The sequence below is a fragment of the Macrotis lagotis genome, chromosome 1, assembly GCF_037893015.1.
Source record: "Macrotis lagotis isolate mMagLag1 chromosome 1, bilby.v1.9.chrom.fasta, whole genome shotgun sequence".
Classification (NCBI taxonomy): Eukaryota; Metazoa; Chordata; class Mammalia; order Peramelemorphia; family Peramelidae; genus Macrotis; species Macrotis lagotis.
Window position 1 is genome coordinate 341,770,760 of NC_133658.1, and position 26,452 is coordinate 341,797,211.

Below are 26,452 nucleotides of genomic sequence, written 5' to 3' on the forward strand. Positions count from 1 at the left end.
GAATATCTTGGGGGGGTTCTGAGATATTGAATGCACAAAGTGTATTATAATGTAGGAAGAATAGATTGGAGTCAGATTGTAGACACCTTTAAATGTCAACTTAAAGAGATAGTAGTTTCTCCCTAGGCAATAGGGAGTCACTGCATAATTTTTAAAAATGAAGTGATGTATCTCATCACATAAAAACAGAACTCTTATTACAAAAGAATTACAGTAAATTTACAGTAAAAATCTGAAACAATGAGTCTGAAGGAAGTTAAACTGAAGTACTTCCCGTTTCACAACCAAGAAGAAGTTCCTTTAACTCTAGCTGTATAACCAGTTAATAGAGGGAGTGACTTCCCTGCAGAAGATCCACTGACCATTCAAGCCAACAAAGAGTCAAACTCAGAAAGAAAACACCAAAGACAATGTCCAGCCTCTTCTACCTATTTGGTTCCTTTCTGCTTTCTTTGCTGTTGATTCTGCTTCTTGGAGTCTCTGGTGAGTGAGGAACCCCAGGACAGAAGAGGGTAGAATCCAGAGGTTCATGATATGCCTATTTGGATCATTATAAACTGGTGGAGTGGTTGTCTGTAGGGTTCAGGCAAGGGCTGAAAAGGGCTTGAAAATATCTATTCACATAGTTTGCTCTCAGGAGCACAGTGAGAAAGACTGGTCAAGTAGTGTCTCCATTTTTTACATAGGAAAAATGAGACAGAAAAGTTGTGTTTATGGTTACATAGATGGGAAGTGACAGAGCTGTCATTCAAACCTCAAACCTTTTGACCCAAGCCTAGTGGTCATTTGATGTGCTGACTTTGTCCCATTATCTGTAACTTTCCATAAATGACTTTGAAACCTATGAATATCTGAGTGTCAGAAAGCCTGGAGGTTATCTTTTCTTCTTCATCTAACATGAGATAGTTTGAGTGAGTCACAGAACCTCTCTGGACCTAAAGGGAGAGCATAGCTCTAGATAATAAAAATTATCTGTATTTACATTCTAAAAAGCTTTACAAATTATAATGTTTTGACACAAAATAACTATGGAATATTGCAAATGTGGTCGTTTCTATTTAATCAGTGAAGATTCAGAGATGTTAAAGGACAAGCCCAAGTCATATAACTTTGAAGATGGAACTTGAATCTAAGTCCTATGACTTGACTTTTTTTAGCTTTTCAAATCAATTATCTGAGTATTTCTTAAATATTTATTTTATGTAAATCCTGACATAAGTAGATAGGATGCAAAGATATAAGAAACTAGAGACCCTCTGTGCTAGAATTATAACTGTATGTTGGAAGAGAAATATGATGCAATCATAAAATAATATAACAAGAAGTGGAATGTTATTGGGATGTGATTGGGACAGAAGATATTCAGGCCAAGTGCTCTAGGGATGTAAAAAAGGAAAGCATTCCAGTTTTGAGTTTTGACTCAGACTGAGTGACCAACCCTGAACCTCAGGTTCCCATCTCTCCTTTCTCTTTTAACTTCTAACTTTTCATAAGTTCTCATTAATAAGTTTTTATTTCAAACAGCATTTCCCCCTCCCCCTTTCCTTGACTTTTGAGTTCTATGCCACTTAGCTGGGTCCTAGTGACCATGGTCTAAAAGCTCCTCTGGCTTTGCTTCTCCTCTGCCTATTATTTCTTTACCATATAACTCTAGTTAATCAACTTTAGGCAGAGACTACCTTGGAGTCTTAAGGTTGTAAGATATCTCAGTAAACATGTTAGATGCCTACTAAAATGGATGTCATACAGAAATTTGGATTAGAAAGACCTGGGTTAAAAGCCTGCCTTAGTGACTTACTGCCTGTGTGACCTAAGCATGTCCCTTAACCTCTATTTGTCTCAGTTTTTGTATCTGTAAAACTAGGTTAATTATTATTACAATTGTAGTTGTTATAATATAAATATAATAATTATTATTATTAAAATATGCAAGTACTGTAACCAAATCTGGGCTTTAAAAGATTACAAATGATATAGCCATTAATTTCAAAAAAGCTTATATTCTACTAGAAATGAATTGCCACAATATATACATATGTATAATAAAGGTATAGTGTGATAGAATGAGTTTCTTAAGGGATGGAGAATATTGCAACTTTATCTTTTTATCCCCAGCATAGTACATGCCCAAGTAATACTAGATCAATGAATTATTGAATGAATGAATTGAAAAGAAGATTCAAACAAAGTGATCCAGAAAAATCTGAAGCGGGTGATATATCTTCAGGTGAAGGAATTGGGAAGAGTTCATGAAAGATGTGGAAGCTGAGTTGAACCATGCAGGAAGAGAAAAGCTCCAGCAGGTTAAGAAAAAGAGGAAATGCATTTCAGGCACTTGAATAGTCTGTGGTGGAGGATGAATGGAATGAAGGCAAAAAAAAAAGGATCAAGATATAGTTTGTATATTGATACTTTAAGGTGAATAATGTGAATTCAGTTTGGAGTAATTGAAAACTGATTGTAGAGGGCTTCAAGGGATAGTCAGAGGATGGGATGAAGATGTGATATTTTATGCTTGAGGAAACAGGGAGTTACAGAATAACTTGGATCAAAGGAAAGTTACAATCCAATAAGTCTTTTTTATGATCCACATCCTATGACCTTGGATCATTTACAGCACTTACCTAGACCTCAGTTTCTTCTTGTGTAATAGGAAAACAGAGGATTAGACTAAATGATTGCTGAATTTCCTTTGGACTCAAAATTCAAACAAAGTCAATGAAAGAAACTGAATATACATTTGGTATTTTATCATTGTACTCACTCCCATCAATTTACTACTTCTCAAGCCTTCCCAAAAGAGAAACTCATGTGTACAGTGTACAGACATTGGGCCTGAGGAAAGGAAGACCTGAATATATAAATCTAGCCTCAGAAACTTTGTAACTGTGTGACCCTGGCCAAGTCACTCACACTCTGACTACCTGAAAAAAATGGTTCCACTGGAAAGGGAAATAGCAAACCACTCCAGTATCATTGCAATGAGAATTTCAAATGGATTCACAAAGAGTTAGATGCAACTGAAATGACTGAAAGCAACAACAAGAAAACTTCCTAGATTTGAGCATTTGTAGGTAGTCAATCTGGTATTCCTGTGACCAGGCTGGCATGGTGTGGGGTGGACCCCAGTGTCCCCTGTAACATTTGGATGGATCGTCTAAGTTTGATGGAGAGGAGAAGGTAAATTATCCAATCCCAATGAAACTGGAACCTTCTCATGAACATGTTGGCAGTGAAAGCTATAATTTATGTTACCAGTCACCCAAAGAGTTGATTTTTCTAAAAAGATGAGAAAATCTTTTGTGTGAAATGCCTTGTGGATTGTACAGAAATGTATAGATTTTTCTATTCCAATATAAAAGGAATAGAGATCTCAAAGAGAGGATCAAAAATTGTATGAGGAAGCATGAGTTATATTTTTCTCTCTGATATTTTGTCTGCTCCTAGTGTAGTGCTCTAAGTGAAGACACTATCAGTCAGCCTAAGAAAGATAAATTTCCATTTGAATAATTTTATTCAACCATGAGAAGTAGTTATTCTAGCTTTTGTTCAAAAATTCCTAGAATATGAAAAAGAAAAGAAAAATAGAAGAGTGATCTCTTTCTGAAATGAGAGGAATTTTCAAGCAATACTAATAATAAAATAGCAATAAGAATAATTATAACTGCCCCTTTACATAGCATGTTAAGAACTACATAGATGCTTTCATTCAATGCTCACATTAAAATTTTGAGGAAGTTACTTGAAGTCTAATTTTCCTAAGGAGAGTAAGTGACTTCCAAGTTATAAACCAAGAATATTGCAAACTGGATTTGTAGCCAGATCTTACTTGATATCAAGTCCAATACTAAATGTTCAAAAAAGAACATCAAATAATAAACCTTTCTTATGCCCTGATTGTGTACCTCACAACAAAGGTAAAAACAAGAGCCCTTACCTTCAAGGTGCTCCCATTTCTATGGAGGGAAAAAATCCACACCCATGAAAACAAGACAAAATGTGCCTAAAAGAAATAAAACAGTTTTGGCATTTCCCAGCAAAGAGGAGAGGTGTTAAAGGGGGAAGAGGACAGGCATCAAATAAGGGATGGCCTTATACTGAGTTACAATGTCTTTATCATACCATCTCTGAATCCAGAATTATAGATCTTCTCTCTGATTCCCTTTCAGTTCTGCTCCCCAGATCCAGAATATAGATGCCTCACTTATTACCCAAACTAGACTCTGATACCCAAGATCCAAATTCTAGGAGAGTCAGAGAAAGAAAATGATGTTAAAACTTATCTTTCATCGAAGGAGTCTTAGGCCAAGAAAAGCAGCAAGTGATGGAGTCTAAGGATTCTGTGTCTGTAGCAGAGGGAAAAGAGACAGTCATCCTGGACTGCCCAGTGTTTGGGACTACTCTACCAGGACCAGTGTTATGGTTCAAGGGGAAAGGACCCCAGAGACAGGAAATTTACAAATTCAGAGGAGGAACCTACCCCCCGATAAAGGCAGTTGTCCCTAACAGTAACACAGACCACTCCATCAGCATCAGTCACATCACTCCAGAGGATTCTGGCACCTATTGCACATTATCTCTGCCCAAGACTGTTCCACATTGATTAACATCTTTATTATCTGAAACTTCTTCCTGGCAGGATAGTCAGAGGATCCTGCTTATTGTCTTTCTAAGTTTGTAATTAAGAAAGAGGGAGATGCCTTGAAGTCTTAATTTATAACAAGGTGACTCATATGAAATCAAGTATTCTCTAAAAGTATTCTCTAATCTTTTACCACAATATAGATTTGAGAAATTATTTCACAACCCCCCCCCATTTTGATCATGGCTGACATTATTATGGCAGCTACAGATTAATTAAGGAGGTGTAGAAAAACATGACAGGCATATTGGAGGGAGAGAAGGCATTTCTTAGAGACAGGGTCACTAGAAGAATGGTCAGGCAACAATATGAGGTCTATCTAAAGGGGAGGCATAAGAATGGACAATGCAGGTACAGAATCGAGGTGAAAGTTACAGAAATCAAAAAACTGGGGGGCAGTCCTTTTTGATTAGATAATTTGTACAAATACGCACAATTGAGAGAAAATAAAAAATAACTTAAACTTCTGATCCATTTCTTCTTTCTTCTAGAGTACTTTTTGATGCAGTTCTTTTGCTTCAGATGTTTTCAATGAACAGGCTTTTCCAAATACATACAGGTTACTCATAGATATTTTTTCTTTCTAGTAGAACTTCTTAGTTCAGTTTTTAAAACAGGTCAAAATTCATATTTTCCACTAGATAAAACTTCCTGACAATTTACTCTTGACTTCATGACAATTTACATCTATTTACAAACAGAAAGCAACCTAATTTTGTTTTGACATTATCTTATCCCTTTTAATCATTTATACCCCCATTGTAGTATACTATGTCCACTTAACAAAATAAGCCTGTAACCTGCCGGATCCAACCCCCAAAGGGTTGCTGGCATCAATAAAACATGGCCCACCAGCATTTCTTTTGCTCATCATACCTGCAGTCAGACACAGAACAATATCAATTAAACTGTTCCATAGGATCTTAGATAACAAATTCCAATAATCAGACCTTTAGTTGAGTTCAACTCACAAGGATCAGATGTTAATTAAAACCTTACACTGGCATAACAACGAGACTATCACAAATTATTTTATCCATGTTCAAATAAAGATAAGCGATAAACCATTGCTTCCAGAGACCTTTTCAAAAACAATTAGAGGAGCGGCTAGGTAGTGAAGTGGATAGAGTACCAGCCCTGGAATCAGGAAGACCTGAGTTCAAATTCGACCTCGGACACTTAATAATTGCCTAGCTGTGTGACCTCGGACAAGACACTTAACCCCAATGCCTTGCAAAATAAAATCTAAAAGAAAAACAATTAGAACATCTAAGGTGACTTTAAATAATTGGTATATAGTTCTATAAGCATTCTAAATTCCAGATGTAACAAACAATATAAAATACATTAGATTCCCAAAAAGAAGACATATGAATTTATGCTTCTATTCTAAAATTTTTTCTTGTATAAATGAATTTTACATTTTGCTTCATAAGTTCATTCACTTCTACTCAAATATATTCATATCAATCTCAAAAAGAAAGTGCAATTCTTCAGAAACTTAATTTTATACATAATAATTTCAAAATACCAATATAACTTTTAGTTATGCAATGGGATGGCAACAGATTTAGATGAAAACAGCAAAAACTTTTCTACTTGTAATTATTACAGTAATTTTAATTCTTTTAATATTAACCCAATATCTAATTGTTTTACAAATAGTTACTATGAAAAACAGAAACTTTACTATGACAACTATAAGTAATATCAATACATTATTACAATAAATTAAAATACAGATTTGAAATTTTAGTAGACTGTATACAAATCACATAAAAATTTTTTACAAAACAGTCTTTTCCGAATTATTTTTTAAAATAACAAAAAATATTCCTGATATTAAAAGGACAAACATAAAACTTTCAAGAAATACATTAATTGTGAATTTATAATCTATCAAATCTAAATTGGTAAAAAATTTATTTTAAGTATCATAAATAAACCCTAAAAAGTTCTTCTAGGTACAACTTTCTTTGAGACAAAAGGTCTTTACAAATAAAAAGTTCTATTTACTTAGAAGATACCCAATGCCAAAGTCCATTTAATACATTTCTCTTTATCTTAACTTTATCACTGGGACAGCTAGATCTGCAGTAGATAGATCACTGGCCCTGGAATCAAGAGGACCTGAGATCAAATCCAGCCTCAGACACTATACTCATTGGTTGCATGACCTTGGGCAAGTCTCTTAACCATGATTGCCTCACATCCAGGACCATCTTCAATCATCCTGATTCATATCTGGCCATTGGATCCAGATGGCTCCTAAGGAGAAAGTAAGACTGGTGACTTTGTGAAGCCCTACCTCACTCAAATCCCAAGTCATGGCATCACCTCCCAGATGTCATGGCCTTCCTCGAGAAATGAAGGACAAAACAAGAAGAACTTTATCACTAGAAATAATACCAATATTTTTTAATATTAGATCATTTAATAATATCACAATATGTCATGATCCCAATTATGTACTTCAAAACTTAAAAATCTCTCAAGTTAATGCAAAAATACATTTTTAGTAAATAATCTAAAATTGGTCCATATATGTAAATGTATCTCCAATTCAAAAGTGATCTTACAGCTTTAATATTTTTTCTCAAATCTAGGTAGTCCTGTTCCTTTTTCTTTCAGAACTAAATTTTACATTAAATCAAACCACCCCTGAATCTTTCTTTAACTTCTGATACATATTCTTCTCTTTTTTTTTCTATGAAACAAAACAAAATGAACTTTCTTTAAGCAGGTTCTAATTGAAAAAGAGTTAATATCACAATGATTTTCAGCTTCCATCCTTTGTTTCATGAGAACTCACCCAAAAAACACTGTGTTCAACATCATGATACTAGGATTCAATCTACCCCAATCATGAATGCATCTTAAACCATTTCAAATCCCAGAAAGATTCAATAACTTATAGTTATAATAATACATGCACATATACATTCACACAAATATCATTTTTAAATTTACTTATACCTTTTTCACATGCTTAAGACCATCTTTTTTAATTTTAATATACTGTAAACCTATCACATTAAAATTTTCTTTGTTAAACCTCAGATATCCTTTAAAAGATATAAACAGCAACCAAATTCTTTTAAAAATGTTTTTAACTCTTTAAACTATTCACAACCCAGCAACAAAACATTTTCAAGTTACTTTATCAGTTTTTGGAGATATAAGACTTTTCTTTTAAAATTTAAAATGTAGACTTTAAAAACATATTCATTTCCTATATAATTTGCATCTGCTATATACACTTTGAATTAATAGACTATTTTACATAAAATAATCTTTAATTTCTAACCTTTAAAATGCCCAAATGAACCTAAATATTTCTCTATTTTTTAAAAAAATAATCTTTCAGTTCAGAATAGCAACTAATCTGCACTATATTTTTAGATACAGAAAGAGTCAGGGATAAGGTATTCAGAAGAAAAAACTTCCATTGTGGAAAGAAGAGAGAGTGAGAGCGAGAGCGAGAGAGAGCGCGAGAGAGAGCAGAGATGAGATACAGCCAGAGAGGGAGAGCTGTGAAGCCTGGTTATCAGAGTAAAGTTTAAATATTAAGAATAAAGTTTTACTTAAGCTAGGAATATGCAAAACAAGACTCTCTTTTCTTATTCTAAGAGGAAAAATCTAATCTTCCCCCATTTTATGGGGCAGAAAAAAATCAGAGAAGCAAAAACTAAGTAGAAAAAATACCACTCTCATTTGAGAGAGAGAGAGAGAGAGAGAGAGAGAGAGAGAGAGAGAGGTGGCCACAGCCAGTCAATCCAAACAATAGACACAAATAGCAATCATTCAGCTAGGAAACTCACTTCTCCCATCTAGAAAGAGGAAGAGAACTTCAGACACCTGTATAGGAAAGGCAACAACTGGCCAAATTAAAGAACAGTTTTTGTCTTTGAAGCAACAGGTTGGAAAAAAGGATAAGGGGAGAGAGACAGAGAGAAAGAGATAGACATAGGCAGAAATAGAAGCAGAGACAGAGACAAAGAGAGAGAGAGAAAATCCTGCCAGTCAATCAGACCAAAAATTAATGAAAGTTAAGAAGAGAAAAATAAAACACCTTTTCCTTCAAAAACAACACAATTTTCAGAAAAAGCTATCTCAGGGTGGCTAGGTGGCACAGTGGATAGAGCACTGGTCCTGGAGTTAGAAGTACCTGAGTTCAAATCCAACCTCACACACTTAATAATTACCTGTGTGGCCTTGGGAAAGTCACTTAACCCCATTTGCCTTACAAAAACCTTTTAAAAATCTATCTCTTGGTGACAAATCATGAGTTTTTGGAAAAGAAAAAGATCCAATTTCCCCTATTTCTTTTCTGTGAAATAAAGCAGAAGGGGAGAGGAATGAAGTGAGATATTGGCTCATCAGTAGAGGGCAGTTTGACCAATCAGGTCACAGAGACATGATAGCAAGTCTGACCAAGGAGAGACAGCTGAGAATTTGATTTTGCCTGCATCACATAGAAAACACAATTTAAACAAACATCTATAAAACATACAAACCGAGTCAGGGAACCTCAAACCAATGAGGGCCTGGAACTCCAGGGAAAACCCACTTTGGTCTCAGATTAGAGGGTCCCAAAAATACAATAGAAGAAAAGACACTGGGGTGCCAAACTAGACCTTTGTATTCATCAGAAATGCCACCATAAATCTCTGGACCCTTTCAAGAAAGAAATGACGCACTTAGATCTAGGAACAATTTCTCAGTGCCCACCCTGGCCAGAAAATACAGGTAATTACCATCAAATATGATAATCCTTAAAACCAGAGGTAAAATCCAGAGAACATTTAATTTCCAAAAAAAAAACTGAGTTGAAAAAGTGTAAACCTCATTTTATTCCAAAGACAGTTTTGACTAGCTCAAAATCTATTCTGTTTTTAGGGATCCCATATATAGCACTGCTAAGAAGTATTCCACCTCATTCCCAAGTGAAAATTGTCCAAACCCACATCTGCCAATTAAAACACTAATTCTGTAAAGAGCTGAGATTTGAAAAGTTAAAGAACTCCTTCTGTTCAAGGATAACACCTGAGTATAGACCAAGGACATGTTTTACAGAACTCTTTTCTTTCAAGGAGCATATCTGAATTCAGACATAGAACCTGTTCCTCCTCACAATTTCTGTCCATACAAATGTCTTGGCACAAAAAAAAAAACCCTGTGAATCCTAAAACTTGCAAGAAACCTTAAAAACATAGGATTAAAATAGCATAACAGAAAATACAGGTTAGACATTTTTAAATTTTATTCTCTAAACTTTTATCTCTAACCTATAGGTGGTTGTTGGGAGCCACGGTCTCTAAGCTGTTGGACACAGTCGCAGCAAGAAGACTCAAGGCAGTCACACTGCCTGATGGAACAACATTTCCTTCTTCAATATATATAGGGATTCCATGTATACCCATATTTATAGGTCTATTATTGATTGCAAAACTTATTCATCTTAATAGTGGAATGACTATAAAGGAAGGATTTCAGAGAAATTCCTTGAATAAAACAGATTGTGAACTATGTCCAAATTTAACAGGACTGCCTCTCCCTGAGACATACAAAAGGCTTCAACATTATGAAATCTTTGGAAGATACAGCACTGGGAGTTCCAGGGAGATGTCAGAATATATACAGGGAAACCAGATACAAGATGGGTCAGATAGAATTCCAGGGAAATTAACAGTTTTGCCTCCCTTATCATACACAGGAATATATGATAAAGATGGTGAGAGAAGAGTTAATATAGGTAACCAATATGTGAACTCCAACAGCCTTAGTTTATTGGGAAAGAATAAAAAGTCATAGAAACTGTAGCATCTACCAACAAGGGCTGAAAGGAAAAATAGTTATTGAAGGAGTCAATGGACAGGTGGACAAACATAACTGCCCTCACTATAGGTTGTCAAGGGAGCATATCGAAAAACATTACATATGCAGTACAAAAACATAGAAGCGTTCCATTAAACAAATTATATCAAAGATTATTATAAGGAAAGTTCTGTTTAATCAATAACTTTACTATGCAGCAGCAAACTAGGCAACAGGCAGGTTGAGGTCATCACGGTCTGAGCAGGGACAAGAAAATTAACTACATGATTGATAATCACACGTGTAACCACTACATGATCAAACTCGTAACCATATGAACTATATGATTAATGATGAAAATTGTATACTTTTGTAACCAAGGAAATGATTTTAGTTTGCTTGTTTGATATGATTCTGAGACTATAAAAATAAATCTAAGCAGCTGACAGTCAACCTGCTCCTGCCTTTACCCACTTGTTGACTCAACTCATTTCACCGACTCTATCCCTCCGGTCAGGTTCCAAGAACCCCACCGAGGCTGGACCCCCTCAGGTGGTGATCATTCTGAGGTAATGATCATATTTGGATTGGAAATTCATTGGATTTTTTAAGTAAAAACAAAGAAGAGAAAATCATTAATTTTGGTGACGGAACCATAAATAGCTGCACAATATCTCTGCCCAAGATTGCTCTACAAAGATTAACATCTTTATTATCTGAAACTCTAATTGTCTCTTCCTGGGAGAATGGTCTCAAAATCCTTCTCGTCTTCCTAAATTTGTAATTAATAAAGGTAGAGATACCTTGGAGTCTTAATTTTTAATGAGGTAACAAGGTGACCTATATAAAGCTGAGTATTCTTTAAAGGAAATTAATCTTTTATCAAAATATAGTTTTTGAGAAATTATTCCCTCACTGTAACAGAGTCCTAGGACCCCTGTCGTTGTTCTGCCAACAAACCCAGTTCCAGGAATTTAGTCAGAGGCCTCTCTTATTTTGAATTGCTTCCTTTGAGAGTCTACAAAATTCTATTTGACATTTAAAGTCATTTATCACCAAGTCCTCTTCTACATTTCCATTCTTCTTACAGTTTAATCTGCTATGTGTTCTCTTTAATTCTCTCTCTCTCTCTCTCAAATCTGGAAGCCTCACTCTTCTTCACTCCAACTACTGACCTCCCTGGCTTCCTTTCTGTCCCAAGTAACATTCCACCTTCTAGAGTAGGGTTGAGAAACATTTTTTTCTGCCAAGGGTCTTTTGGATATTTAAAGCATCATTTCAGATCATACAAAATTATCAATTTAAAAATTAGCCTACTGTTTCCTTGTCAGGGGCAGACTAAATAATTTCCCTGGCCTTATATGGAAGCAGACATTCCCCACCCCTCTTCTAGAGGAAGCCTTCCTAACATCTCTTATTGCCAGTGCTTTTCCTCTTTATTATTTACCATTTATCCTGTATCTAGTTTAGTCCAAGCATATTAATTTGCCCGTTGTCTCCTACATTAAACTGCAATATCTTTGAGGGTAGAGACTGCCTTTTGAATTTTTTGTATCTATAACCCTGAATATAGTATATCCTTAGTAAATGTTTATTGAACTGAATGTGTTTTAAAAATTTGCAAATCACTTTGCAGGTTATCTCAAGTTGATCCTCAAGAAAATACAAGGAGGAAGGTGTTATAATCAGGCCTATTTTACAGGCAAAGGAAGCAGAGACTGAGAGGGATTAAGAGATTTGCCTAAGGTCAAGTCAATTATTATAGACTTCCTTGTGGTTTGCTTCATAGTTTTTTGAAACTGTGAAGAAAGAAACTGTGCAGAAGTCACTCATGAGCTCAATGCCAAATGATCAACATGGAAGCTATGGCCTCTTCCTTTATTCTAAACTGGTCCATTTTGACCAATCTGGTTGCTTCCTTTTCTGCCAAGGGTTCACCAAATTTGTGCCAAACTCCACGTGGAAAATAATTGGTTTTGGCCTTGCTGCAACTCAAACCCACTGAACTCAAGTTATCCACCAGTCTCAGCATCCTCCAGTTACAGAGATTATGGTCTTGTACCACTACAGCTGCCAGTTAAGGAGCATTTAATGAGCCAGACACAGGATTGAGTAGGGAGATTACAAATATAAGCCAAGGGAAGGCAGACTTCTCCTCAAGAAGCTTAGATTCTAGTTGGGGACATCAATACATAAAAAAGAACTGAAAAGTATATGAGTCCAAAAAGGTACCCAAATGGATGTCTACATTCAGAGAATCAGAGGTATAGCTGGGGAAAAAGTGAAGGAGGGTTGGCCTGAGCCCTCCCTCAGAAGGGAAGCTCTAGGACAAACATGATTCTGCTACTGCCACCCAGAGACACTTTCCCTTTGGGCAATGCTACAGACACTCCTTTCTGGAGGTTTCTGGCTTGGCCTTCTTCTTGGGATCACGGGAGCATTCCTTGAGTCCTTGAAATCATAACATATCCCAGGTAAGAAGCAGATTGCAGCCTATCTGAACTGACTGCACTCTTAACACATGCACAGAGTGTAAAAGAGCTAGAAGATACCTTAAAGATGTTCTCCAATTAGAATCCATCAAACACTGACACATTAAAGTCAATACAGACTTTCCTTCATCCCATAGGAAAAAAATATGCAAACAAATGGGAACAATCAAAATATCTTCTTAAAATCTGAAGAAAAGATCTTTCTCTATTGAGCTTCTTTTAGTCCAAGGTAACTAGACAACCCTCTAGACCCATAGCCCTTTGTTATGGTATGGACTTTTCTATCAAGGGAAATCATTTGGAGTTGACTGAAAGTCAACTCCTTACTTGCTAGAATTAAAGAGTTTGAGTAATTTCATGTAATTTAAGATCACCTAAGTTTCTGTCTTCTTAACCAAAAGAATGGGTCCAGGAAATCAATACTATCCATATTCTTTCCTACCTTCTCTAGGATACTGAGTACAATAGTTCTCAGGACTGCCCTTAAACTTCCATTTCCTCTCGTCTCTCTCTCTCTCTCTCTCTCTCTCTCTCTCTCTCTCTCTCTCTCTCTCTCTCTCTCGGCAGAAAATGTAACCTTCCCTGCTCTACCACTGTACCCAAGTTATGAAATCTCTCAAATAACTAATACCTTTTTTCTGTGCCCATAACTACCACCTCTAAGTTTGAATAATTCTACCTCTAACTTTCCAAAGCAATATTTAGAAATTCAGTTTGCAAGAACTTTTTTCTCTCCAACATTGATCCTAACTTAGGCCAAGCCCTGCCCTGCTACTCGGTGTTTATCCTTTATAAGTTATAGGTGGCATCTAGAGAGGTGGTAGATAAATGGTTCCATAGATAGCATACTGGACTGGAACTCAGAAAGAACTATTCAAATTTCACTGCAGATTCTTAAAAGATGTGATTCATTTAATCTCATTTTTCTTCAATTTCCTCATCTGTAAGAGGTAGATAAAAACAGTGCCTACCATACAGTGGTAGTAGATAGGTAAAATGAGATGATAGTCATAAAGCAATTTTTAAAACCTTAAAAACCTATGTCAACTATGTTAACTGTTGTTCTTTTCCTTGAAGTTGTTCTTGATATTTTCCCTAATAGATAGGGTAGAGGTACATGTTTGTTTTTATAATGTTGTTGTTTTTATGTAGAATGTTCTTCTGATTTTGCTTACTTCACCCTACATCAGTTCATGGAAAATCTTCCCACATCTCAAAACTCCTCCCTTTCATCATTTCTTATAGCACAAAATTACTCAATTGTGTACACATAAAAATAATATAACAAAAGTAGAATGTGTTTGGGACAGAAGACAACCAGATCAAATACTCTAGGGACATAAAAGAAAGGCATTCCAGTTTTGAGTTTTCCTCAAGCTGAATGACCATCCCTGAGTCGCAGGTCATCAACTCCCCTCTCTCTTATAACTTCTAGTTTTTCATAACTTCTCATTCACGAATGTCTGCTTTCCCCCTTCAAACAGAATTCCCTCTCACTTTCTTGACTTTTGAGTTCTGTGCCACTTAGTTGAGCCTTAGTAATCATGGTCTAAAAGCTTCTCTGTCTTTGCTTCTCTTTTGCTATTATTTCTTTACCATATAACTCTAGTTAATCAGTCTGAGGTAGAGTACACCTTGGAATCTGCAAGTTAAAATATCTCAGTAAACATGTTAGATGCCTACTAAAGCAGATGTCATGCAGAAATTGGGATAAAAAATACCTGAGTTAAAAGTCTGCCTAAGTGACTTACTGCTTGTGTGACCTGGGCATGTCACTTAACCTCTATTTGTCTCAATTTTTGTATTTGCAAAACTAGTTCCCCCTCAGGGTTGCTGTGAAATTCAAATAAGTTGTTATATAAAATGTTTTGCAAATCTCAAAGTTCATCACTATTACTGTTGCAATTGTTTAAATAACAATAATAATTAATATTATTAATATGTGCAAGCACTATGATCAAACTTGGACTTTAAAAGATGACAAATGATATACTCCTTAAGAAATGAATTGTCATATACCCTCACATATATATATATATATATATATATATATATTTATATATATATAAATAAATAAAGGAGTAATGTGATAGATTAAGCTCCTTAAGAGATAGAGAACATTTTTTATCCCTAGGCAGTAATTGCTAAAGAAATGTTGAATGAATGAATGAATGAATGAATGAATAGACAGTGAGATTCAAACAAAATGGTCCAGGAAAGTCTGAAGAGGGAGAGATCATTTTCAGGTGAATGATTTGGAAAGAGTTTATGCAAGATGTGAAAGGGGCAGCTAGATGGTGCAGTGGATAAAGCATTGACCCTGGACTCAAGAGGACAAATCTGGCCTCAGAAACTTGATACTTACTAGCTGTGTATCCTTGGGCAAGTTACTTAACCCCAATGCTCACAAAAACCAAAAAGAAAAAAGAAGAAGAATAAAGAAAGAAAGATGTAGTAGCTGAGTTGAACTACTAAGGAAGATGAAAAACTTCAACAGACCAAGAAAATGAAGGTATGCATTTCAAGCATTGGGATAGTCTATGATGGAAGATTTATGGAATGAATGATGGTAGAAAAGGATCAAGGCATAACTACTATATCAAAAAGACTTATTCAGTCTGAAGTAATTGGAGGGCTTCAAGGGGCAGACAGGGAATAGGATGAAATGAAGGGATTTTATGCTTGAGTAAGTAGGAAGTAGCAGAATAATTGGAGCAGAAGAATGTTGTGATCTAACAAGTCTTTTAATGAATCACATCATATGACTTTGAGTACATTATGGCACTTTTCTGGATCTCAGTTTCTTCTTGGGTAATGGGGAAGGAAAGGATTAAAATAATTGATTAATCAATTTCCTACCAGCTCAAAATTCTATAATAGTCAATGAAAGAAACCAAGTGTACATTGAGTGTTCATCGTTGTGTTCACTCCCAATCACTTATATCCTTCCAAATCTTACTAAAAAAGGCAGCTCACAACCGAGTGGTTAGAATCAGGAAAACCTGACTACTAATCTAACCTCAAAAATGCCCTATCCTGACCTTGGACAAGTTTACTTAGGCTCTGATTGCCTGATAAAATGGATCCACTGGAAAGGGAAATGGCAAATCACTCCAGTATATTTGCCATTAAAACTCCAATGACTGAAAAAACCAAATAATACAAAAACCTCTGTGACTCTCCTGTTAGCCATTTGCTGGTAGTCAACCAGGTACTCCTGTGATAGGCTCGCATGGTGTAGAGTGAACTCCAGGCTCCCCTCTAATGTCTGTATATATTATCCCAGTCTGATGGGGTAGAGGAGGCATCCCAACATTATCCAATTCCAACAAAACAAACCTTGTTGTGAACATAACGGCAGAGATATGAACAGTGTTCATTACCAGTTACCCAAAAAGATGATTTTGCTAAAAAGATGAGAAAATCTTTGTGTTAAATGCCTTGTGGATTGTAAAGATATATATATATATATATATATATATATATATATATATATATATAATATATATCTTCTATCCAAATATGATACAAATAATTGGAGAACTCAAAAAGCAGATCAGAATTATGTGAGGCAGCATGAAGGGTATTTCATCTCCAGCATTTTGTCTACTCCTAACAAAGTTCTCTAATTAAGAATGTTGTCAATTAGTCCTACCAAAGATGATTTACCATTTGAATTATTTTATTCAACTATGTCATTATTTTAATGTCCTGTGCAGTTGTTTCTAGAATATGAAAAAGGAAAGAAAAATAGTAGAGTAACATCAGGTAGGTGATGCAATGACAAGCACATGAATTGGATTGTGGGGTGGGGGCTGTGCTAAGTTATCAGCCTCACTTTCTCCTCCAGAGTCATCTGGGTCCAGTGGCCAGATATGAATCAGTATGACTGGAGATGGTCCTGGATGCAAGACAATTAGAGTTAAGGACTTGCACAAGGTCACACAACTAGTTAGTGTCAAATGTCTGAGGCTTGATTTGATCCCCTACTTTCCTGTCTCCAGAGCCAGTGATCTATACACTGTGCCACCTAGATGTCCCAGAATTTTCAATTAGTATATATAATAGCTACAAGAATCATTTGAATTGCCCCTTTCCATAGCACTTTAAGAGTTACATGGATATTTTCATTTGATTCTCACATCAAAATTTAGAGGAAATTACTTGAAGTCTTTTTAACCCCACTTTCCTGAAGAGGGAAAGTCTTGCAAACTGAATTTGAAGCCAGATTTTACAGGATGTCAATACCAGTGCTTACTTGTCAAAGAAAAGCATCATATAATAAGTCTTTCTTATTTTGATTATGTACCTCACAAACAAAGAAAAAACAAGAGCCCTCATCCTCAAGATGCTCCCATTTCTTTCACAGGAAACAATCCAGACACTTGAAAACATTACCAAAATGTGCCTAAAATAAATACAAAGTTTTAGCATCCCCAGGGAGTAGAATGGTTTTCATTGAAGGAGGAAAGAGGACAGGCCTCACATGGGGAATGGGCTTATACTAAGTTCCAGTGTTATTACTCAATATCATTTCTGCTTCCAGAACTAAAAGCCTCCCTTTCTGACTCCATCTCAGTTCTGCTCCCCAGACCTCTGAATGCCTCACCTATTATCCAAATTAGACTCTGATAGCCAGGCCAAAATCCTTGGAGGGTCAGGGCAGAAAAATGATTCTAAAACTTAAAATTTCCTTGTAGGAACCAGAGGACAGGATCTCCATTTGCTGCAGCCTAAGGATCCTGTGTCTGTGGCAGAGGGACAGTCAGTCACCCTGAACTGCTCAGTGGTTGGGATTCCACCACCAGGACCAATGTTATGGTTCAAGGAAAAAGGACCCCAGAGACAGGAAATTTACAGGTTCAGAGGAGGAACCTACTCCCGGATAAAGGCAGCTGTCCCTAGCAGCATTACAGACTTCTCCATCAGCATCAGCCACATCACTCCAGAGGACTCTGGCACCTATTACTGTGTGAAGTTCAAAAAGGGGAGTCCTGATGACACAGAGTACAAATCTGGTGGGGGCACCACATTGTTTGTGAATGGTAAGTACAGAGCCTTGGTTCTCCTGTCCTTCTTCTACCAGGAATCTCAGACCCAAGATTGTAGCCAGAGAGGCCTCTCTGTTTTTCAGTTGCCTCTTTTGAGAGTCTAAAAAATATCTGGCATTCTAAGTTATTCATCCTCAAGCCTTGTCCACACTTTCCAGTCTTCTTACAACTTATTCTCTGACATGTTCTCTTCAATTCCCTCTCACCCTGCTGTTTGTGAAGGGTAAGTATAGACTCCTAGGACTTTTGTCCTCATTCTGCTAGGAATTCTAGACCCAAGAATCCAGCCAGAGAGGCCTTTATTTATTTATTTGAATTGCCTCTTTTGAAAATCTGCAAAAATGCTCTGTTTGGTTTTTAAAGCTGCTCATCACTAAGACCCCCCACACACACAAACCCCTCACTACACTTCTTACATCTTATTCTCTTGCATTTACTCTTTAATTTTCTCTCTACCAGGCCTGGAAGATTTGCTCTTCTCCAGTACAACTACTGATCTCAATGGATTTCCTTTATGTTCCAAGTAATATTCCATATTCTACAGCAGGGGTGGGGAACTTTTTTTGCCAAGAGTCATTTGGATATTCATAAAATCATTGGAGGATCATACAAATTATTAATTTTAAAATAGCCTGCATGACAGGAACAAACCTAATGATTTCAGAGGCAGACATTCCCATCCCTCTTCTACAGGAAATCTTCCTAACATCTCAATGCCAGTGCTTTCCTCTATTTAGTATTTACCATTTATCCTGTATCTAATTTAATCCAAGTATATTACTTTGCATGCTTTCTCCTCCATCAAATTGCAATATCTTTGAGGCTAGGGACTATCTTTTGAATTTTTTTGTATCTTCAGTTCTGCATATAGTATGTGCTTAATACATATTTATTGAACTGAATGTGGTTTAAAAATTTGCAAATCACTTTGCAGATATTATCTCAGTTGATCCTCAAGGTAATTTCAGGAGGAAGGTGCTATAATCAGGACTATTTTACAGGCAAGAAATCCGAGGACAAGATAAATTAAGAGATTTACCTAAGGTCAAGTCAACCAGTATGGGCTTTCTTATGGTTTGCTTCATTTTTTTTTCAACTGTGGCTCCCTATCTCAGACTGGAAGTGCAGCCCAATGACAAATGATAACATGAAAGCTAAGACCTTCCATTTTTCTAAACTAGTTCATTTTGACCAAGCCAGTGGTCTCCTCTTCTTCCCAGGGCTCTTCAAATTTGTGCTGGACTCAGTGTGGATAATGATTGGTTGGTCCTGCTATAACTCAAACCCCCTGAACTCAAGGGAACCACCAGCTTCAACATCCTCCAATACAGAAATTATGGTCTTGTGCCATTACATCTGGCAGTTAAGGAGCATTTACTTAACATTTAATGAGCCAGGCCTAGGACTAAGCAGGGAGGTTACAAATGTAAGTCAAAAAAAAGGCAGAGTGACCTCGAGAAGCTTATGTTCCTATTGGGAAATCAACCTAAAAAAGAATTGAAAAGTATGTGAGTCTGAAAAAAGCACCCAAATGGATGAAAAAGTTCAGAAAATTGGAGCAAGGAGAAAAATGAAGGAGAATTAGCCTGAGCCCTCTCTGAGAAGGGAAGCTCTGGAACAAACAAGATTCTGCTGCTACCACCCCTGAGACACTGTCCCATTAAGCAATGCAGCAGATATTCCTTCCCTGAGGTTTCTGAGCTGTCCTTCTGCTCCATCTTCTTGTTCTCTAGGGTATTCCTTGAGAATATCCCAGGTAAGAAGTACCCTTAGAATATAGATTGTAGCCTTTTAGAACTGATTGCACTCTTAGCACTTGCACAGAGTTTAAGACCTAGAAGGGAGCTGAGAGATCATCTGCTCTAATTGCTGTGAGTTATTATATAAGGAAGGAACCTGGGTCCAGTGGAAGATGACTTGCCCAAAGTTTTGTAGCTAGTAAGTGGTAGAGATGGGAAGATTCCTCTGCTCTCCTGAGCATAGGTCCTAATTTCAGTTTCTCCAAAAAGCAGTGGTGAATGACAAAAGGGATAGAAAAGTAGAGAATAATCAAGTCAGTAGCATAGTCTGTAGTCCTTCTTGTCCTTCCTGTAAGACATTTGACATATTGGATGATGATATAGTCACTTCTTCAAAGATAAAATCAAAACTCTTCCCAAGATACTTCAGCTCATTGTTCTCTTCTCCTCAGTAAAGGAGCTCAAACTAGCAATCACAACTTCAGTTTTTCCTTCTGTCTTCTCTTGGTCACAATCAGAACTTGACCAAGGACATCTTGACAGCGGCCTGTCTTCTATGTACTACATCATGTACTTTGCCAAGCTCCACTGCTTCTCCTCTGTCATCATCCTACAGGTGCTATCAGTACTGTATTAGACAGGGTAAAAGTTCTGGTCACTGTAGCTTAGTCAGAACTAGAGAGTGTGTATACCACAGAGTCCAAATTCTTCTGTTTTTAGAGAAAATAGAGAGGAAATGTGATTTGTCCAAAGTTACAGAGCAAACCTGGGGCCTAGTTGAAATTAGAGTTCAGTTAAGTGTTGTGAATGTTACACTACTGAACTTGAAGTCAAGAAGATGTTATAAATCCTGCTTCAGATGTTTATCATGTTGGTCTTAGTTTCAGTATACTTCATCTGAAAAATAGGAATAACATGACACCCACTTCAAAGGATTCTTGTGAGAATATATGAAATAATATATGCAAAGCACTTTATAAACCTTAAAGTATTATATAAATGATATTGTAATGATTATTAGTATTATTCAGATTTCCAGCCCAGGGCTCTCTTCATTTCACCTTTTATCCTCCTTCTTAGTTTTTTCAGAACTCCCTTTTGAGATCTGAAGGGTAAGAACTCAAAAAAAAAACACAGTTTCATAATACGAAAGAACTTCCATGGATATCTAGTATAGGCCTGGCTCAGAATCTATTCTAACTCATCTCCCCAAAGAAAAGGTCATCTAACTTATCCTTGAACAAGTGAAGAAGAGCCTCAGGATAACTCTACTCTTTGGGAAGATTTTTCTTACACTGAAATCAAACCTGCTTCTTCAATAACTCCTAGTTCTGACCTGATGGTGATGTAGACTAAATATACTTTTCCTTATTCCCTATAACTCTTCAAATATTGGAAGACAGATATTCTGATCCATTCCATCACAAACCTCACGACATCCTTTTTTTACAGACCAATCATTCCTAGCACCTTGGTATGTTTTGCAGGCCCTTCATCCTTGTGGTCACTCACCTCTAGATGCTATCTTGTTTATCAATGTCTTTCCTATCATGTGGCACCAAGAACTGAAGGTAGTAAACTAGAAGTAGTATGATCAATTAAAAAAAATAGAACCACTACCTCCTGGGTTTGACTCATCCTTCTAACTTGTAGATGTTCTGTGTAGGTTCTGACTGTCATCTACTGTATTTGCTGGTTCTCCCAGCATTGTGTCAATGTCTAAGGTAATAAACATGACATCTAATACATCCATAGATTAAAAAGATAATTGCAGACTCAGTAACTTGCCCAGGTTCTCACTGACAGGTTCACATTAGGATTGTAATTAAGGTCTTCTATTAATCAGTCAATCAATAAATATGCCTACTATATGGTACTAAATGGTAGGGATACAAAAAGAAGCAAAAGACAATTCTTGTCCTCAAGAACTAATAACTGTCAAGAAGAGGGTATTGTCTTTGATCCTGAAAGTAACAGGAAACTATTAGAGCCATTGAAGAGAAGGAGGATGTAATCATACCTACCTTTGGGATGATCATTTTGGTTGTTGAATAAGCAATGGATTGTAATAGGAAGAGATTTGGACAGACTTACCAGCGGACTATTCCTGCATGAGGTCATGAAGGCCTGCACTAGAGAAGCGGCAGTGTGAACAGAGAGGAAGAAACACCTTAACCTCATCACTTCCTCTCATTTTTAAATTTCCTGATTTAACTTTCTTATACTGCACTTCATTCATGGAAATGTTATTTTTTCTCTATGATTTTAAGTTCAAAATGAATAAATGTACATATATTTTTATTTTTTAATTATTCATTTTTTTAACTACAAGCAATGATAGTTTTCAATAATCATTTTTGTAAGAATTTGAATTTCATATTTTCTCCCTCCCTTCCCCTCCCCCATTCCCCTGACAGAGAGCAATCTAATATAGGTTACATATGCACAACTATATTAAACATATTTCCATATTAATTATATTGGAAGAGAACAATCAGAGCAAAAAGGAAAAAACTATGAGGAGGAAAACATAAAGGATAGAACAAATTTTAAAAACTGAATATAGTAACTTTATCTACATTCAGACTCCATAGTTTTCTTTCTGTATGTGAATGGTATTTTCTATCACAAGATCTTTAGAATTGTCTTTGATTGTACTGCTGAGATGAGCAAGTCCATCATAGCTGATCATCACACAATGTTGCTGTTAATGAGTACAATGTTCTTCTGAGTCTGCTCACTTCCCTCAGTATCAGTCTACTCAAGTCTTTCCAGGATATTTGAAGTCCCACCTCTCATGACTTCTTACAGATCAATAGTACACTATCACATTGATATTCCTCCATTTGCTCAGTCATTTCTTAGTTGATGAGCATCCCCTCAAATATAATAATAAAATTGAAGTAGCTCAAAGGCAACATGAGATGTGGAAATTTAGAGAATACACCACAAGTATTCACATGGAGACTATTTGTGTCCTACCTTGGTAGAACATTTCAAACTTGTGTTGGTCTGATCAGCCACAGTTGGACACACTAATTTGTCTCTAACATAGTGATGTCATTTTGGTATTCTTCAATAATGAAGGACAAGAATCAACCCTCCAACCATGTCTTAATTAAACATAATCAAGTTCTTCAATGGCCAATTAGATGGCAAGATTTTCAACATTCTTCTTATCCTTTTTCAAATCCAGTTTGTCTCCTGCCAGTGAAACTAGATTCTGGCTTGTTGAAGTCATTCTTGAAATGTAATGCCTGGAATCTTGATGAAGCTTTGTTATGCTTGTAGGTATCCTGGAAAGCAATGTGGAATCAACCCTCAAAGTTATTTATTGGGCATATTTTCTAACCTAGTCATGTCACAACTAGGTATTTACTTCCCAAGGGATCAAAGAGAATTAGAACACATATGCACAAAAATATTTACAATGTATGTTCTGAAAAAGCAAAGGAAACGAAATGAAGAAGTTTCTCATCAATGAAGGAATGAGTGAGTAGATGATATATGAAGGCAATGGAGTAATTTTATGCTATAAGAAATGTTAAAAGGAATGGTTTTAGAGACCTGATGCATCATGAAGTAAGCAAAATCAGAAGAACATTCTATATAAAAACAGCAACATTATAAAAACAAACAACCCACCCTATTAGGGAAATTATCAAGAGCAACTGCAAAAAGAACTTCAATTAACATAGCTGAAATATCTTTATAAGATTTAAAAAGTACTTTATAAATATCATCTCACTTTATCCTTAAAACTACCTGGGAAGTAGTGCTGCTATTATCCATCTTTTACAAATAAGGAAACTGAGACATAAAGCAGTTAAATGAATCACAACTTTTAGGTTTTTTTCCTTATGTTCCATCCATCACCCTATCCTTGGAACCACTTACCTGCCACCCCTCAAGATGCTACTTAACCTAGGGTGTGGGGTGTGTTCAAGGAAGACTGGTACCTATAGAGGCTGAACCCTTTTCAGGGCTGCTTGCCACCTTTGATGTCCACATGAGCTACCTAACTCTAAGTTGTAGTTCCAAGAAGCTGTAGCATGCACAGTGGTCACACCCTGATAATCCTTTTTGGTAGGTGGGCCAAACCAGTTTGAAGGTAACCAACGGAGTCTCAAGTTCATCGGTGAGTAGTGAGGGGTATCTACCACAAGCATGTGAAATCTTCCATTGGTGGAATGGGCAGAGGAGAACAATTTACTCTAATAATCACAAAGGTAGCTGAACCAGGTACTGTGGAGCACTGAGAGTTTGGTTAGTCATCAAAGATGCCAAGGTCATCCACTGCATTTAGAGTCAAAACCAGTTGTCTTGATTCTATCTTGCCATGCTGGATCATGATGACTTTGGAAGAGAGAGTGAAGATGGCTTTGTGAAACTCTACCTCACTTAAATCCAATTTACACAAGCATCAAAAGACACCACCCATTCTTTACTATTCGTCAAGTATTGTGGTGACAGACAAGTGATGAAGCAGCTGCTGCAGATACACTGGGAGCTGTAGTCACAACCCTCCATATAGATGGCCCAGGTCTTAGGGTCATGTCCCCAATGAAAGCAGCAATGGGTTTTGGCGGCCCCCTGGGTGACTGAGAAGTCCTTTTGAGGATTGCACTGCTCACCTCCTGATGTGAGGAAGGGGCTAGAAAAGGTGCCCTAAAAATCTTCTGCTTACCTAACCCTTCCCTGATTACCACAACAGGCAGGGATCCACAATATGTTCGAAACACACAAAAAATGTACAAACACTTCTTCAAAGATGATTCTATCCATCATGGGTACATGGAATGTGCACTCACTCACAAATAACACAAGATCCAATAGACCTGAAAGACAAACAGTTCTTGTTGCAAGAAAACTCAACATGTCATATCAAAATAGCAGCACCGAGTGAAGCAAAACTGGCAAATGAAGGCCAGTTTATTGAAGTCAGCGCTGGATACACATTTTTCCTGGAGTAGGTAGAGTGAAGGGGAACACTGTGAAGCTGGGGCAATCAAAACTAATCTAGTTGAATACCTTGAATACCTACCAAAAGGAGTGAACCACAGATTTATGACAATGAGACTGACACGGATGCAAAGAACCAAGGCTATAGAGAATAATGAAATTAATTGGAAACAAAATTTTGCAAATCTTTCACTCTGTTAAAACACTCCATCTTGATCTTCAGTCTTACATTGGCCACATTCTCATTGGTAAGGCAAGCTAGATTATGCAGGTGCTGAAAAAACATTCAAGACCAGTCAGACTGGAATCTGTGGACCCTGAACCTCTCCCCAAAAGGGAGACTCTCCAATGTAGGACTTGGGCACTCCTAAATCAGCACCTCTTTCCATGGACCGTGAGGGGGATTTAAAGAGATTTGAGGTGAGACTTGCTTTCTCCTTTGCTTCTTGCTTTGAGACTGCTGCTTAACCTGGAAGCTGGCCTGCCAAAATTAATTGCAATCCACATGACTTTTCTTAATCTCTTCTTAACTTCTCTATCATTTTCTTTTGAGGTAACTTCTTCTTTAATAGATCTCTAATTTTCTTTTTCCCCTGTATTCCTGTATCAGGAAGTAATTCATCACAGCAAAATACCAAATTTGCAGCAACTTTCAGGAAAATTCCATGCCACCATTATCAGTGCCTATGCTCCCAACATGACAAACTCTGATGAAGTCAAAGAAAATTTTTATGAAGATTTGAAGAACCTTATATCAATGTACCAAATGAGAATAAAATTATAATTCTTGGTGACTTAATGCTAGAGTAGATTCAGATTACCAGAAATGGCAGGGAGTCTTTGGGAGGAATGGAGTAGGAAATAGCAACAGCAATGGACCTACTACTGAAGACTTGCACATCTCATGACCTTCTCATCACAAACACTGTCTTCTGATTACCTGAATACAATAAAACTTCCTAGATGCACACTTGTAGCAAACATTAGCATCTAATGGACTGTGAAGTTGTAAAGAGAAGAGATAGACAGGGTGTGAGAGTGACAAAGGCAAGGTGTGGTGCAGAGTGCTAGACTGATCACAGACTCATTCTTTCCAAGCTAAATATTTACATTCAACCAAAGTGGTGACCCCAAGGCAAAATAAATACTAGAAGAATTAATGTCAAGAGATTAGAGTATCTCTCTGAGTGGGAACAGTTTCTTGCCAACTTGAATGGAAAACTGAGCCAATACACAGTTGGCAATAGTGTAGCAGAAAAAGAATGGGTGGCTTTCAGAAATCCAATATACAGAGATATGATACATTTTCTCAACTGGGTCAGAACTTACAAACATTAAGACGTATTGGGGTGGCTAGGTGGCATAGTGGATAAAGCACCAGCCTTGGAGTCAGGAGTACCTGGGTTCAAATCCTGTCTCAGACACTTAATAATTACCCAGCTGTGTGGCCTTGGCCAAGCCACTTAACCCCATTTGCCTTGCAAAAACCTAAAAAAAAAGACTGTATTGATGAAAATGATGGGAAAATACAGAAATTGCTAAATGAAAAATGAGAACTCCACAGAGTTTACAAGTAGGCTATTTCATCCATTTCTAACAAGGTAGCATTTAATCCCATCAAAAGGAAAGAACAGGCAAAGTTTAGAAAGATGCAGAATTCTTGACTCAGTAAGAAGTCAGATGAAATACAATTTTATGCAGACAGTAACAAACCTAAGTGTTTTTATGATCTCTGAAGGCCATTTATGA

The 26,452-nt window shown here is 36.7% G+C and overlaps 1 protein-coding gene across 1 annotated transcript in view; it reads left to right on the forward strand.

The window, feature by feature from the left end:
* The first annotated feature begins 305 nt into the window (after positions 1–305).
* Positions 306–26,452, forward strand: part of LOC141505697 (signal-regulatory protein beta-1-like) — a 49,209-nt gene continuing 23,062 nt past the window's right edge. Inside the window, exons 1-2 of the mRNA XM_074211769.1 lie at positions 306–483; positions 17,652–17,996. Coding sequence (XP_074067870.1) covers positions 411–483; positions 17,652–17,996 — 418 coding nt within the window. The 5' untranslated portion in view covers positions 306–410. The remainder of the gene's footprint in view (positions 484–17,651; positions 17,997–26,452) is intronic.